Here is a 17891-nt window from a genome sequence, read left to right on the forward strand (position 1 = left end):
CTTGTTTGTTGTGATTGCATGGCAAAGACACACCCACATCAAACCACACCCCCAAGATACCTCAAATTTTCCTTCAATCATGGCCGCAAACATTTCTTAATGAGCATTTACGAAAAACAGGAAGTGCAGTCGCCCTTTAATACACGATTGCATTTAGAATTGTTGCACAGTGACTGGGCTTATTAAAGCATGTTTCACTCCAGCAGTAATGAGCTGAGGAGCTGCAGCAGAAATCCTGCTCAAAATAGGCTCTATATGCTGTGCAGGTGTGATAGCTATGCTGGATAAATAAGATAGGCTATACGACGGCTAACGAAAATACACACACGCCAATTTTATTTCCACTAAATTATGCAAATGAACCTATAGACCGATACACACTACAGTCAAATGTATTTCCATCGACTGGTATTTCCATCAATGATTTTCACTGAATTGCCTGTAGTGATGGTGCTAATGCTATTTTTGGAGAAAGGCATGACATTAGGTCTCAAATGTAAGAACACTAGTGTTTCAGTCCAAGATGGCGGCTTTCTCCCTCTCTACTTAGCGTGCAAGGCAGTCATAGGACTGCAGTGGACTTTTCAGCTGGCTACAGAGACCCGAACAAACAATGGAAGGGTGAAATTTGTCACCTCAAAGCTACCAAAGGCTAAACGAGGAACAAAAACTTTTAATTTCCTAAAGTAGTTATGAATATATTGGTTTCCTGCCTCCTGACAGTTCTGCCACTTTCCAGGATTGTGCCTTAGTGCCCCTATGTTTACTAACCAGATTGATCCCGCTTGAGCACATTAATCTGGGCATATTTTGATGACCGCGTCAGAATCCCTTACGCTTTCTCCATGCCTAAACATTACGCCAACCCCGGCTAGAGGGAACTGGGTCACACTTAATGTCTATTGGCAAAACGGAAAGCTGAGCAATTCATTTCAGCGCTTGGCAGCAGATTCCATAATTAAGATTATTAAAAGAGGGGAGATGGGAGAGAGAGAGAACTGCATCCCACTTCGTAATTGGCGGGCAGGCAGGTTGGCACATTGTTCCAACCCACTTGTTTAACCTCTCCCAGAAGGACCAGCAAGGACATACCATCATTCATTTTACACCACCGGCCAAATCCGCATGATAGGATGGGTCGAAATTATCAGTTGCTGATGTAAAAATAGTAGAAATACTAGAAATCACAGAGCTTACAGCTCACAACTAGCAGAGGAAAAACATGACCTGAGTGGGAAGCTACATCCAAACACATACACCACGGTGTAAATCCACTATTGTGATGCTGCACCAACCAGAGGCCCGGCCCTGAGAGTAGGAACATGAGTAGGCCTAATGCCCGTCAGGCTAACAAATGAGCTGGGTTCAGCCTGTCAGCACTCAGGGGGGCTCGCGAATGGCACAGCGGTCTAAGGCACTGGTTCGATTCCAGGCTGTATCACAACCGGCTGTGATTGGGAGTCTCATAGGGCAGACCACAATTGGCCCAGCGTCGTCCGGATTAGGTTTAGGCTGGGGTAGGCCGGCATTGTAAATAATAATTTGTTCTTAACTGACTTGCCTAGTTAAATAAAGGTTAAATAAAATAATTGTAAAAATTAATTAACACCACCCAGCGCCCATACTCTAGCTCCGCCTTTATTACACACATTTAAAGCTGTCCTCCATGTTTGTGTGCAGTTTCCAGGGCTGATTAAAGACAATTAAACATCTTAAAGCCATTGCCAACTGTGGGAAAGTAGACAACTTTAATTTTATTCCTAAATTTACTTCTTAGCAGCCCAGTCAGCTCAGGGGTTTGAACTTGCAACCTTCTGGTTACTAGTCCAACACTCTAACCACTAGGCTACCCTGCCGCCCCATTTTGTCTCGTGTCTGTCTTTAGGCCACAGTGATCAAGCCCAAAAAAACAGATGAATCCCAAGAACACACTTAATCCCAAAATGGTGTAGCAGTCAGACATGTGATTTGTCTTGTCCCGTGTAAATAATAGTTTTCCTAGTTTTTTTCTGAATATATTAAGTATATATTTTAATCTCACTTTCTATCCGCGGACTGAATATACTCTCCTGCAACCCGCCTCACCCAATGTGGTACGGATCTGCTATTTTTATACTTTAGAACCGGAACCCCCACCAGAAGTCAGTTAGCCACTGCTAGCGGTCTTCACCGTTAACTCGGACACCAGCCAGCCTCAACTCGGTCTATACCTGCCAGTCTGCACAGCGCGATATCAACCCAGAGCATATCGGACTGCTTTTTCTCTACCACATCTCCAGATTCCTACCGCAAGCTCTGGACCTTTACACCGGATCATCACAGCTAGCTAGCTGCAATCTGAGTGGCTACACCTGGCTAACGTCTCCATCCTGAAGCAAGCACCAGTTAGCCATGAGCTAGCCTCGAGCTAGGCCCATCTCATGGCTAGCCGAAGAGGTCCACCAGCTAATTCTTGGGCTACAATACCTATTTGCCAATTTGCCTAGACCCTTTCTTGCCAATACGGAGCCCCGCCGATCCATCACGACTGGTCTGCCGACGTAATCGTCCGAGGTGGTTTCAACAGGCTTTTCCGTTGCGACGTCGCCAAAGATCCATCTGCTGGCCACGGCCCGCTCGCTTTCTGAACGCCTTGTCTCCAGCTCGCCTAGCGTAGTAGCGACTACCGAACAGCCCCGACTCACCTTTTGCTGCTCATTGGACCCTATGATCACTCGGCTACTCCTGCCTCTCCCTAATGTCAATATGCCTTGTCTACTACTGTTAAGGTTAGTTATTATTATTATATTATTGTATTATTTCACTTTGGAGCCCCCAGCCCCACCCTAAATGCCTTAGGTAGCTCTTTTGTCGCACCCTCCACACATGCGGCGACCTTACCTGGCTTAAATGGTGCCTCCAGAGACGCAACCGCTCTCATTGTCACTCAATGCCTAGGTTTACCTCCACTCCAAATGTCCATCCCCAACTTCAACATTTTCCGACAAGATAGAACTGCCAAAGGGGGCGGAGTTGCAATCTACTGCAGAGATAGCCTGCAGGGTTCTGTCATAGCTACTGTTTACAGGCCTCCTGGGCCATATAGAGCCTTCCTCACTGAGTTCCCTGAATTCCTATCAGACTTTGTAGTCATAGCAGATAATATTCTAATATTTGGTGATTTTAATATTCACATGGAAAAGTCCACAGACCCACTCCAAAAGGCTTTCGGAGCCATCATCGACTCAGTGGGTTTTGTCCAACATATCTCTGGACCTACTCACTGTCACAGTCATACTCTGGACCTAGTTTTGTCCCATGGAATAAATGTTGTGGATCTTAATGTTTTTCCTCATAATCCTGGACTATCGGACCACCATTTTATTAAGTTTGCAATCACAACAAATAATCTGCTCAGACCCCAACCAAGGAGCATCAAAAGTCATGCTATAAATTCTCAGACAAAGATTCCTTGACGCCCTTCCAGACTCCCTCTGCCTACCCAAGGACGTCAGAGGACAAAAATCAGTTAATTTCTTGGTGACGGGGCAGTATTTTCACTTCTGGATGAAATGCATGCCCAAATTCAACTGCCTGCTACTCATCCCCAGAAGATAAGATATGCATAGCATTAGATATAAATCACTCTGAAGTTTCTAAAACTGTTTGAATCATGTCTGTGAGTATAACAGAACTCATTTAGCAGGTGAAACCCCAAGGACAAACATTCAGATTTTTTTATGAGGTCACTCTTTCCAATGGAAATCCAGATTTCTAAAGGACCTTATTGCAGTTCCTATCGCTTCCACTGGATGTCAACAGTCTTTAGAAATTGGTTGAGGTTATTCCTTTGTGTAATGAAGAAGTACGGCCATCTTGAACGAGGGTCACTTGAAGTGTACTGTTAGATATAGGTTTTCTTCCTGTATTGAACACAGATCATCCCGTCTTCAATTTTATCGAATATTTACGATAAAAAATACTTAAAGTTGTATTACACAAAAGTAGTTTGAAATGTTTTGGCAAAGTTTACAGGTAACTTTTGAGATATTTTGTAGTCACGTTGAGCAAGTTGGAACCGGTGTTTTTCTGGATCAAAAGCCCCAAATAAATTGACATTTTGGATATATATCGACGGAATTAATTGAACAAAGGGACCATTTGTGATGTTTATGGGACATATTGGAGTGCCAACAAAAGAAGCTCGTCAAAGGTAAGGCATGAATTATATTTTTATTTCTGTGTTTTGTGTCGCGCCTGCAGGGTTGAAATATGGTTTCTCTCTTTGTTTACGGAGGTGCTATCCTCAGATAATAGCATTGTTTGCTTTCGCTGAAAAGCGTTTTTGAAATCTGACATGTTGGCTGGATTCACAACAAGTGTAGCTTTAATTTGCTATCTTGCATGTGTGATTTAATGAAAGTTAGATTTTTATAGTAATTTATTTGAATTTGGTGCTCTGTATTTTCCCTGGCTTTTGGCCAGGTGGGACGCTAGCTTCCCACATATCCCAGAGAGGTTAACCACCTAACTGAGGAACTCAAATTAACCTTGCGCAATACCCTAGATGCAGTTGCACCCCTAAAAACATTTGTCATAAGAAACCCGAGCTCTGAAGCAAGCTTCCAGAAAATTGGAATGGAAATGGCGCCACACCAAAACTGTAAGTCTTCCGACTAGCTTGGAAAGACAGTACCGTGCAGTATCGAAGAGCCCTCACTGCTGCTCGATCATCCTATTTTTCCAACTTAATTGAGGAAAATAAGAACAATCCGACATTTCTTTTTGATACTGTCACAAAGCTAACTAAAAAGCAGCATTCCCCAAGAGAGGATGGCTTTCACTTCAGCAGTAATAAATTCATGAACTTCTTTGAGGAAAAGATCATGATCATTAGAAAGCAAATTACGGACTCCTCTTAAAATCTGCGTATTCCTCAAAAGCTCAGTTGTCCTGAGTCTGCACAACTCTCCCAGGACCTAGGATCAAGAGAGACACTAAAGTACTATATCTCTTGACACAATGATGAAAATAATCATGGCCTCTAAAACCTTCAAGCTGCATAATGGAACCTATTCCAACTAAACTGCTGAAAGAGCTGCTACCTGTGCTTGGCCCTCCTATGTCGAAAATAATAAACGGCTCTCTATCCACCGGATGTGTACCAAACTGACTAAAAGTGGCAGTAATAAAGCCTCTTGAAAAAGCCAAACCTTGACCCAGAAAATATAAAAAACTATCCGCCTATATCGAATCTCCCATTCCTTTCAACATTTTTAGAATCTGTTGTGAAGCAACTCACTGCCTTCCTGAAGACAAACAATGTATACAAAATGCTTTGGTCTGGTTTTAGACCCAATCATAGCACTGAGACTGCACTTGTGAAGGTGGTAAATTACCTTTTAATGGCGTCAGACCGAGGCTTTGCATCTGTCCTCGTGCTCCTAGACCTGTGCTGCGTTTGATACCATCGATCACCACATTCTTTTGGAGAGATTGGAAACCCAAATTGGTCTACACGGACAAGTTCTGGCCTAGTTTAGATCTTATCTGTCGGAAAGATATCAGTTTCTCTGTGAATGGTTTGTCCTCTGACAAATCAACTGTAAATTTCGGTGTTCCTCAAGGTTCCGTTTTAGAACCACTATTGTTTCAACATATATATTTTACCTCTTGGATGTCATTCGAAATCATGTTAACTTTCACTGCCATGCGGATGACACAGCTGTACATTTCAATGAAACATGGTGAAGCCCCAAAATTGCCCTTCCTGGAAGCCTGTGTTTCAGACATAAGGATGGCTGCAAATGTTCTACTTTTAAACTTGGACAAAACATAGAATGGTATAGAGCTATAGAGCTCCATTTTTATGGAATGGTCTGCCTACCCATGTGAGAGACGCAGACTCGGTCTCAACCTTTAAGTCTTTACTGAAGACTCATCTCTTCAGTAGGTCATATGATTGAGTGTAGTCTGGCCCAGGTGTGTGAAGGTGAATGGAAAGGTTCTGGAGCAACAAACCGCCCTTGCCGGTTCCCGTCTCTCCACTGGGATTCTCTGCCTCTCACCCTATTACAGTGGCTGAGTCACTGGCTTACTGGTACTCTTCCATGCCGTCCCTAGGAGGGGTGCGTCACTTGAGTGGGTTGAGTCACTGACATGATCTTCCTGTCTGGGTTGGCGCCCCCCCTTGGGTTGTGCCGTGGCGGAGATCTTTGTGGGCTATACTCGGCCTCGTCTCAGGATGCTACCTGTACCAGACCTGCTGTTTTCAACTCTCTAGAGACAGCAGGAGGGGTAGAGATACTCTTAATGGTCGGCTATGAAAAGCCAACTGACATTTACTCTTGAGGTGCTGACCTGTTGCACCCTCGACAACTACTGTGATTATTATTATTTGACCATGCTGGTCATTTATGAACATTTGAACATCTTGGCCATGTTCTGTTATAATCTCCACCCGGCACAGCCAAAAGAGGACTGGCCACCCCTCATAGCCTGGTTCCTCTCTAGGTTTCTTCCTAGGTGCTTCTACACCTGCATTGCTTGCTGTTTGGGGTTTTAGGCTGGGTTTCTGTACAGCACTTTGAGATATCAGCTGATGTAAGGGCTGACCAACTTGCCCTCTAAATATACACCTCTGCTGTCTTCAACCAGGATCTCAGCGATCACTGCCTCATTGCCTGCATCCGTAATGGGTCCGCGGTCAAACGACCACCCCTCATCACTGTCAAACACTCCCTAAAACATTTCAGCGAGCAACCCTTTCTAATCGACCTGGCCCGGGTATCCTGGAAGGATGTTGACCTCATCCTGTCAGTAGAGGATGCCTTGTCACTCTTTAAAAGTGCTTTCCTCACCATCTTAAATAAGCATGCCCCATTCAAAAATGTAGAACTGAGAATAGATATAGCCCTTGGTTCACTCCAGACTTGACTGCCCTCGACAAGCACAAAAACATCCTGTGGTGTAATGCATTAGCATTGAACAGCCCCCGCGATATGCAACTTTTCAGGGAAGTCAGGAACCAATATACACAGTCAGTTAGGAAAGCTAAGGCTAGCTTTTTCAAACAGAAATGTGCATCCTGTAGTACTAATTCCAAAAGGTTTTAGAACACTGTAAAGTCCATAGAGAATAAGAGCACCTCCTCCCAGCTGCACTGAGGCTAGGAAACACAGACACCACTGATAATTTCAATAAGCATTTTTCTACAGCTACCCCTACCCCAGTCAACAGCTCTGCACCACCCGCAGAAACTTGCCCAACCCCCCCCTGCTTCTCCTTCATCCAAATCCAGACAGCTGATGTTCTGAAAGAGCTGCAACTAATCAGCTGAGCAAGACAATCTGGACCCTCTCTTTCTAACATTATCCAACAACATTGTTGCAATCCCTATTACTAGCCTGTTCAACCTGTTTTTTGTATCGTCTGAGATCCCCAGATTGGAAAGCTGCCGCAATCATCCCCCTCTTCAAAGGGGGAGACACTCTAGACCCAAACTCTTATAGACCTATATCCATCCTGCCCTGCCTTTCTAAAGTCTTCGAAAGCCAAGTTAACAAATAGATCACCGACCATTTCGAATCCCACCGTACCTTCTCCACTGCAATCTGGTTTCCGAGCTGGTCATGGGTGCACCTCAGCCACGTTCAAGGTCTTAAACAATATCATAACCGCCATCGATATAAGACAGTACTGTGCAGCCGTCTTCATCGACCTGGCCAAGGCTTTCGTCAATCACCACACTCTTATCGGCAGACTAAATAGCCTTGGTTTCTCAAATGACTGCCACACCTGGTTCACCAACTACTTCTCAGAATTCAGTGTGTCAAATCGGAGGGCCTGTTGTCCGGACCTCTGGCAGTTTCTATGGGGGTGCCACAGGGTTCAATTCTCGGGCTGACTCTTTTCTCTGTATACATCAATGATGTCGCTCTTGCTGATGGTGATTCTCTGATCCACCTCTGCGCAGACGACACCATTCTGTATACATCAACTCTCCATCCGTGACCTTCAACTGCTTTTAAATGCTAGTTAAACTAAATGCATGCTCTTCAACCGATTGCTGCCAGCACCCACCCGCCTGCCCGACTAGCATCACTACTCTGGACAGTTCTGACTTATAATATGTCGACAACTACAAATACCTAGGTGTCTGGTTAGACTGTAAACTCTCCATCCAGACTCACATTAAGCATCTCCAATCCAAAATTAAATCTAGAATCAGCTTCCTATTTCGCAACATAGCCTCCTTCACTCATGCTGCCAAACATACTAGAGGTTGACCGATTATGATTTTTCAACGCCGATGCCGATTATTGGCTGACCAAAAAAGCCGATACCGATTAATCAGCCAATTTCTTTTAGATTTGTAATAATGACAATTACAACAATACTGAATGAACACTTATTTTAACTGAATATAATACATCAATGAAATCAATTTAGCCTCAAGTAAATAATGAAACAAGTTCAATTTGGTTTAAATAATGCAAAAACAAAGTGTTGGAAAAGAAAGTAAAAGTGCAATATGTGCTATGTAAGAAAGCTAACGTTTCAGTTCCTTGCTCAGAACATGAGAACATATGAAAGCTGGTGGTTCCTTTTAACATGAGACTTCAATATTCCCAGGTAAGAAGTTTTAGGTTGTAGTTATTATAGGAATTATAGGACTATTTCCCTCTATACATTTTGTATTTCATTAACATTTGACTATTGGATGTTCTTATAGGCACTTTAGTATTGCCAGTGTAACAGTACAGCTTCCGTCCCTCTAGTTAGCGCGCGCTAACTAGCTAGCCATTTTACTTCGGTTACACCAGCCTCATCTCGGGAGTTAATAGGCTTGAAGTCATAAACAGCGCAATGCTTGACTCACAACGAAGAGCTGCTGGCAAAATGCACGAAAGTGCTGTTTGAATTCATGTTTACGCACCTGCTTCTGCCTACCACCCCTCAGTCAGATGCTTGTATGCTCAGTCAGATTATATGCAACGCAGGACACGCTAGATAATATCTAGTAATATCATCAACCATGTGTAGTTAACTAGTGATTATGATTGATTGTTTTTTATAAGATAAGTTTAATGCTAGCTAGCAACTTACCTTGGTTTACTGCATTCGCGTAACAGATAGTCTCCTTGTGGAGTGCAAACGAGAGAGAGGCAGGTCGTTATTGCGTTGGACTCATTAACTGTAAGGTTGCAAGATTGGATCCCCGAGCTGACTAGGTGAAAATCTGTCGTTCTGCCCCTGATCAAGGCAGTTAACCCACCTTAACTGACTTGTCTAGTTAAATAAAAAGGTATGAAAAAATATATATATGTATTTTTTTTTAAATCGGCGCCCAAATATACCGATTTCCGATTGTTATGAAAACTTGAAATTGGCCCCAATTAATCGGTCGACCTCTAAAACATATCCTAGTAAAACTGACTACCCTACCGATCCTGGACTTTGGCGATGTCATTTACAAAATAGCCTCCAACACTCTATTCAGCAAATTGGATGTAGTCTATCTGTTTTGTCACCAAAGCCCCATACACTACCCACCACTGTGACCTGTATGCTCTCGTTGGCTGGCCCTCGCTTCATATTTGTCGCCAAACCAACTGGCTCCTAGGAAAGACATCTATAAGCACTTGTTTGTTGTGATTGAATGGCTGACACATTCAAGAAACACCCACATCAAACCACGCCCCCAAGACAAATCTAATTTGCCTTCAGTCATGGCTGCTAGCATGAGCTCTTGATGAAAGTGCAGTCGCCCTTTAAAACACTACTGACAACTCCTGAGAGACCCACTGATGCAATACTACCACCGCACTATCCTTTGGTCGTTCAGTCTGCATGGCTGCCTGAGCAGAATAATGTGTTGAGTTCAGCTAGAAAAATCACACGTCAGACACAGCGTCGCACATCACAACCTCTGGAATCTAAGGACGTCATAATTTGGCTGCAGAAGTATAATGATGGTGCGGTGAAATTAGATAAATGTCATAGGGAAGCGTTAGTTCAGTCCGTTTCCAGTCCCCAGAGCAGGCAGGGTATTAGAGGAGAACGGGGAGTCACCGGGAAGATTGCTGATCCAGTGGAAGGCTGGCAGCGTCAGTGTGCTGCTGATTTGTCGGGTGCTCTGGTGCTGTCCGAGCAGTCAGCTATTTTTGGGGCCTGGGTTTTTAAGTGATATATCAGCAGCAGCGGCAGGCAGCCCCGGTCTCCTCTCTGCCGCTGGTTGATGAGCTGCTCTCGTCATGCCGTGGCCTAATTTCCTCTCTCCCTCCCTTCATCCCTCGCAATCACTATACACCTCGGTCTGTACATAGGGGGAGGCAAAGAAAGCTTGCTCGGAGGAGCAGAGACTAGTGCACTTCAATGTCTGCCACATCACAGAGCCTTTTCTCTCCATCCCTCTCATCCTTACCCATCTCCCAACCATCCCTCCCTTACCTCATCATTTACCCTGTGGATGTCTACATCAGTCTGTTTCTCCAGACACCAGAGGATGTCTCTTCCCCTCCCTCATAACACCTGGGTGACGACCAGTAGATTAGTTTGGGCCTTAGGAGATAGCGTAAATAAGAATGCCTATCTGTGTGCCTCCTGCAGGAAGTTATCATTAGTATGGGTACACAGGACTTCCCACGCATCAGCTCCCACTCTCTCTGTGTGTCGGAAAAGTCTCAGAAGGCTTCCGGAGGTTTTTCATTCACTGTTAAATCAAAGGTAACATAAGCCCCTGTGTGCTGGTGTCCACGACTCAAACAATGAGTGATCGAGGACTAAGCCTACTACACGATTCGCCAAGGGACGTTAGCTTTCAATAGATTAGGGCACATTTAGAGGAGAACCCGTCCAAATAAAACACTGCCTCATGATCTCATCTATCACTTTGTTACTGCCAGACCAAACCACCAGGGTACTCAAAAGAAAAAGGAACACAAACAAACTTGTGGAGGATGTGTGTGTAGGGGAACTGATGAACATGATAGTAAACATTGAGGCCACATTTCATGGGTGGCTCATCTGGTGAAGACGCCGGCCAAAAACAACGGACCCTGATTTTTATTTTTATTATCTACCTGCTACAGTGGCTGGTGGACCAAAATGTTCATTTCCCACCCTGTTTGTCATGTGCCATGACTTTATCAACGACATCACTAGTGGTATACCGTACTTGCCATATACGACTAGGACCTGTATCCCAGTGTTCCCAATTACCTGAATGCTCTAGAGACGAGGTAGAATGAAGTGCCCTCGTCTCCATGCTCCAGTCCAGCTGGTTTAGCTGAGCCTGCTGCTTATAGTCACACAGAGGTGACTGACAGCACTGCCAGGCGTGCATCTAAAAATACAACGTGGCCCTGCTTACCAGCAGAGCTTGCCCACCCGCCCGCATACATTGTATTATGTCCAGGCCTTACTTCTCAGTTTGCACCTAGTCTCAATGTGGTCACTATTTAGTCAACATTTAATGGTTAATGACCCACTTGTTCTGGTAGCCGCAGTAGCTCAAAGTGCCAACTACATACTAATTAGACGTCTAGGCAGAGTGATTTAATAGCTTCCCCATATGCTAGAAAATATACAACAAGTGTTATTCCCCAAAGCAGTTTCCAGGGTTTCTGCTTACATAAAAGTTTTCTCCCTCACGGTGACTGACGGGAGCTGAAAGTTCTGTCATCGCTGAACGAACGAATGCTGAGCTGAGGAACAACCGCTTAAGGAAAGTGACAGTTGCAACGCAACACTTTTTGGAGAGGGTTGGCCGTGTTAACTTGATGACTAAGTGCCAGTGTTTGGGAATAATCAGTGCCTCGTCACTCTGACGTGCTGAGGTTAATTAGTGGGAACCGCTCCTCTCTTCACCCCCTCTCCAAATTGCCAGTGAGGTTGAAACTGACCGGTAATGAGCCGATAGCAGACCTGGGTTCAAATATGATTTGAAATGCATTTTAAATTATTTTCCTGGGCTTGATTGAGCTTTGCCTGGTGCAATGAAACCAATAGAATTAACACAATAGTAACAAGTCCAAAGCCCACACATTTGGCACACCAGGCAGGCTAAAGCAAACTATTAGAAATATGTCTCATACCATTTGAACCCAGGTCTGGTAATGAGCATCTGGCGGGTGTCCTGCCCGCTCCTATTCCTTGTGTAACTTCTCCCTCAAACTGTATATTTACCAGACTCGCCACACATAACCTACCCTGGCTTTGGGAGTAAATAAACATGCAGTGAGTTGAGACAGGCGGAGTGCTTTTTAGAGCTCTCAGGTCCCCCTCCTAATTCACAGCACTGACTCACTGCCCCTGTGCTGCATCCGTTAAGTAAAGTGAAAGACTACTGTACTTCAGATTCGGCCATGATTCAGCTGTTATTACGTGACTGTGCTGACACACGCAGCAAAGCTGTCTCAATATAGAAGGTAAGCTGGAACAGAATGACAAAACACTCAAATGACATGGGCCTGAATCATAACTGACTGAAATCATAACACATCACATAAGCAGTTCATTCATGTTAATCTCTCTACTCCTTACTCCAGATGTGTGATAAGCATACAGGTGAAAATCAGGGAAGACATTAGCTTGGACAGTGTGGCGACAATTCGATGATGTAGCCTAGAAACAGCGTGACATCATAAATTCAGGAACAACATCCAGCGCTGTAGCGCTAACTACTTCCTAGCTAATATTCCAGGAAAACTCCCAACTCTTTAACTATCTCCAAGAAACTCCAGTCCGGCCCATATCCCCCAGGCCCCCACCTCAGCCCTGTCATATCATACCCAGCTTGGGGAAGACGATGAGGTACTCGGCGTTGCACTGCGGACAGGACACGCGGGCCGTGCTGTTGCCCCTCTGCTTCTCGTCCACCCAGCGCTGCAGACACGCCTGGTGCACCCATTTGGTGGAGCCTCGGCAGCGACACGGACGCACCCACTCCGCCGTGCGGTCATCCTCATCCGTGGCGAAGCATACCCAGCAGCTCCTGAAACAAACAAACACAGGAGAGAGGTTGTTACACAGGCACGTAAAACACACACAGGCAGAGGTCTCACACTCACACACACATACACACAGTGGCTGAAACACTGGGGCTGTGAGTTTTTGTATCAATCTGTATACCAGTAAATTAAGTATTCTCAGTGCATTTGACAAAGGGCAAAGCAAACTTGACCAGAGCCAAGGCAGTTCTTCAAATGTAGGCCTTCCATGGCAATAAACACCCTCACCTCTGGTACGAGGAAACACAACTGAAGCCCTGCCCCCTGGGCACTGATTGACAGGTAGGGAGAGAGAGAGAGTGCTCCTCTGGAACAGGAAGACAGAACAAACAGGTACCCAAGACAAGACAGACTACATGAGACCTTGCATTCACCATGGAATGCAGGCTTAAAAAGAAATAAGGTAAAAGCCTACAAAATCCCAAACTATTGAGTCATACAATCATTCTGTGAAGGTCATAGGAGTGTGTGTGTGTGTGTGTGTGTGTACACTGTTACACACACTGCAGCTGAAGAAGTCTGATCTGGATCAAACTGAAATCACCCTACATCTGAGGGAGTGCGCTGTCCAAAGCACCAGGCCAAGAGAAGAACGCTTGAAATGCAATCTCAACCCGTGGCCTCAGGGGAACAGCACTCCGAAAGTGGGCAGTCAGCAGAACAGTCACCTCTAATACACTGGAGGCCAAAGGCTTGGCACATACTTTTATACTTGGGGTTACATTTTGGATAAAGGTGGTTGGAGGCCATTTTCTTAGGTCAGGCCTAGCCCTTAGAACCGACAACGGTGTTGTGTAGTGATCAAAGAATCCTCTGACAGTTGACTGAATAGATGTGTCCTGGAATACAGTGACGGTGCACAACTCAATCAAGATCAATAACGCAAAGAATCTGCTCAGTGAGGAAAATGAACTGAAAAGCGGTGTATGCCAGCAGCCTCAAAGCGTAGGCAGCCTACTAAATCAATAGGGCCTACATTTTCCTGCCATGTGGACACAGCACCTTATACCACTGCGACCTGTATGCTCTAGTCGGCTGGCCCTCGCTACATATTCGTCGCCAGACCCACTGGCTCCAGGTCATCTACAAGTCCATGCTAGGTAAAGCTCCGCCTTATCTCAGTTCACTGGTCACGATGGCAACACCCACCCGTAGCACCCGCTCCAGCAGGTGTATCTCACTGATAATCCCTAAAGCCAACACCTCATTTGGCCACCTTTCCTTCCAGTTCTCTGCTGCCTGTGACTGGAACGAATTGCAAAAATCGCTGAAGTTGGAGACTTTTATTTCCCTCACCAACTTTAAACATCTGCTATCTGAGCAGCTAACCGATCGCTGCAGCTGTACATAGTCCATCGGTAAATAGCCCACCCAATTTACCTACCTCATCCCCATACTGTTTTTTATTCATTTACTCTTCTGCTCTTTTGCACACCCATATCTCTACCTGCACATGACCATCTGATCATTTATCACTCCAGTGTTAATCTGCAAAATTGTAATTATTCGCCTACCTCCTCATGCCTTTTGCACACAATGTATATAGACTCTTTTCTTTTCTTTTTTCTACTGTGTTATTGACTTGTTTATTGTTGACTCCATGTGTAACTCTGTGTTGTCTGTTCACACTGCTATGCTTTATCTTTGCCAGGTCGCAGTTGTAAATGAGAACTTGTTCTCAACTAGCCTACCTGGTTAAATAAAGGTGAAAAAAAATGTCTAGGACCATATGCACAGGCAAGAGTCTACCTGAAAGTCCTTCTCAAACATGCCACTGGCAAATACTAACGGAATACAATGGCCATAATGATGATTTTGATCAATGCAGGAAGGATAAATATGATGAACAGTAGCACTGAGATAAGCCCAGTTGATGTTTATAGAGAATGGATAACAAACTGGTCAGTCTTCTGTAGCCTACTAGTTTATGTCCATGCTTGATACAGTGTGTGCTCCTTGGTAAGACATTCCACATATATGCCAGAGGCCTTCTGCCTTAGTATGTAGTAGATCAGGTATTCACAAACTGGGGTACGCCAAATAAAAATGTGATTCACATTTTATAAATAAATACATATATAAAAAAATCAAAATTTTCAAAGAGTCCATTTATATTTTCCAACAGGGCTATCTATACATTTGGGTGAGGTTTATTTCCTCGCCTGAGTAGCCTAGTTTCACTGCGAAAAATAAAATGAAACCATCTACTATTCAGCAAAATAAAACAATGTCAAATACAGGTAACCTAGTCAAATAATTAACATCTAAATCACAAGAACCGTTACTCTCTCACGGGATTTCCACTAACGGACCGTATGTAGCCAAACGTAGCTGCTGCTCATTCTGTTTGCTCGAAAATGTATAAATGGTTAAAAAAAAGTAAGGCCCGCGTCCATAGAGACATACCAGCTCTACTGGTAGTACTGCTACAACCAGCAGTACTACACCTGCACCTGTCGACGACACAAGTTGTTCTGCTTCGACAAGTACATCCAATGCTAGCATCAGTAATTCTACATTTGTTGTTAGCCCAGCTAGAAAACTAAACAGGCACAGACTGTGTGTGGAAAATGATTTAAGACTGAGACTCTCTCCAATACAACCCAACATTGCAGAGTTATGTGCATCCTTTCAAGCACACCCTTCTCATGAACCTGTGGTGAGTTATTCACAATTTTCGATGAACAAATAAGGTTTTATATTTAAGATGGTTAAATAAAAGAGAAAAATGATTGATTATTATATTATTATTTGTGCCCTGGTCCTATAAAAGCTGTTTGTCACTTCCCAGGAGCCGGGTTGTGACAAAAACTCACACTCATTGTTATGTTTAATAAATGTATCGTATAGTGTGTGTGTGTGTGTGTGTGTGTGTGTGGCAGGCTTACAATGATGGCAGAAAAACAACATTTGAGAGTGCACTGACCCTGGTGCTAGAGGGGGTATGCAGCTGGAGGTTGAATGTTTGAAGGGGTACGGGACTAAAAAAGGTTTGGGAACCACTCTAGTTGAGCAATACTCTAAACAACTGTGTTCTTATCAGCAGAGCAGAGAGGGTGACTGAGCATTCAGACAGAGGTGGTGTTCTGATCCGGAGCCAAGCCATAATTGAATAGAATTACTCCTTGCTCTCAGCCCAGCCAGGTATTAGGCCATAACAGGCCATTGATCAACCTGTGAGCCTCTTCCAAAACTCATTTATCCCATCCTCCCTTCTTCCTCTTCTGTCCCCCCACACAAAGACCCTCTTCATGACACTCCCTTTGCATAGGGAGTAATGGTTCAACCCTACACTTACCAGGGGACTCAAAAAATACTAACTTGGGCCTCTATTCCCTTTGAATGAAGCCATTCAGGTAAACACTTGACCTGCAAGCATTTTACACTGAATAAACTGAAGTTAATCATGCTTCCTGCATGGGCGATGCACTTTACCGCATTAATAATTGGTTTGGTTTGCAGCAATGAGCGTAGACGAGGAATAATTAAAGTAACATCAGTCTCAGTGAAACATCTGGGGAGAGATTAGACACCTTGACCTTGTCGGCATAAGTCAAGAAACAGCTCATCATCTTGCCTTTACATCATTAAAATCAGTTGCGTAGGAGAGAAGTGTTTCATTACTGCATGTATTAATGTGTGTGGTGTAGTTTGGTCTGAATAATGCAGACCAATCCAAAACCATGCTATTATTCCCACTGATGCTCAGCCATCTACAAAGGACGTCATAATCAGGTCCAGGACTATACAGCCAAAGCAAGGTTTCCGAAAACATGGTGCCGGGCAACGTGACCGTGATTTAAATTCCCCAGCCATTTGAGAAATTTACCGGAACCATATGACTAGGATTGTGCCTTTGGCTTCTGGACAACAACAAAACATGTATATGAAAAATTATAGAACAGGAGAGAAATTGCATATGAGGAAGTCTTTCATCAGCGGCGCGTCCGACCGTCTAGGGAAGTAAATTGAAATACATTACCCAAATTATTTAATTACTCCTGTCTATACAGTAGAAAGCATGACTTAGCCAGAGAGGAGTCGAGGATCATTAGCTTTTTTTTTGTTTTTTTGCCGTAGATTGTTTCAAATCACAAGCTGTAGGCCTATGCCTATTCGGGTTGCCAGCCATTTGGGAAGAGCGCGTGTCAATAGGCCTAGCTGATTATTTAGTTGCGGCTGTCAGTGAAAAGCATCTAAAATATGTGCGAATATCATGTGTATTGAGTATAATTTAAAATGTTGAAACAAGAAAAGGGAGGGGTGTGTGGCGAAGATAGACGAGTCTCTCCAGAATGGCTCCCAACAATTCTTGCGCATTCATTGTTTCGTTGTGTGACTTGTTGGCCCTTTGATAAAATATATTTTTATCAATTCCCCATTACATATGCCACCAGTAGGCCTAGTAAACATATGTAATAGGGAATTGATAAAAGGAGAAGCTCAAGACATCTAGAAAGGAAGGCAGACAGGTTGAGTAGAGATGTATGCAACTGAAAGAACATATCATATTTTCAACTGTTTTTATTTGTCGGCTTTATGTGTTTTGACTTACACAGAACCCCGGCTCCGCACCATCGTGCATAGATTTATTTTGTCCCCCCACATTACGACACGCAGGTTAAAAGACCAAAATACTCTGACCAATTACATTAATTTGGGGACATTTATGGCAATTTAGCTAGCTAGCTTGCACTTGCTAGCTAATTTGTCCTATTTAGCTAGCTTGCTGTTGCTAGCTAACTTGTCCTGGGATATAAACATTGAGTTGTTATTTTACCTGAAATGCACAAGGTCCTCTACTCCGACAATTAAACCACACGTACAACGGTCAACCGAATCGTTTCTAGTCATCTCTCCTCCTTCTAGGTTTTTTCTTCTCAACTTTATATTGCGATT

General features: G+C 44.0%; 1 protein-coding gene across 2 annotated transcripts in view; it reads right to left on the reverse strand.

Moving 5' to 3' along the window:
* Positions 1-17891, reverse strand: part of march5 (membrane-associated ring finger (C3HC4) 5) — a 76137-nt gene that overhangs the window by 22066 nt on the left and 36180 nt on the right. For both annotated transcript variants that reach the window (XM_042323020.1, XM_042323018.1), the window contains exon 2: positions 12774-12976. In XM_042323020.1, coding sequence (XP_042178954.1) covers positions 12774-12976 — 203 coding nt within the window. The remainder of the gene's footprint in view (positions 1-12773; positions 12977-17891) is intronic.

Source organism: Oncorhynchus tshawytscha, linkage group LG01 (assembly GCF_018296145.1).
Source record: "Oncorhynchus tshawytscha isolate Ot180627B linkage group LG01, Otsh_v2.0, whole genome shotgun sequence".
Taxonomy (NCBI): domain Eukaryota; kingdom Metazoa; phylum Chordata; class Actinopteri; order Salmoniformes; family Salmonidae; genus Oncorhynchus; species Oncorhynchus tshawytscha.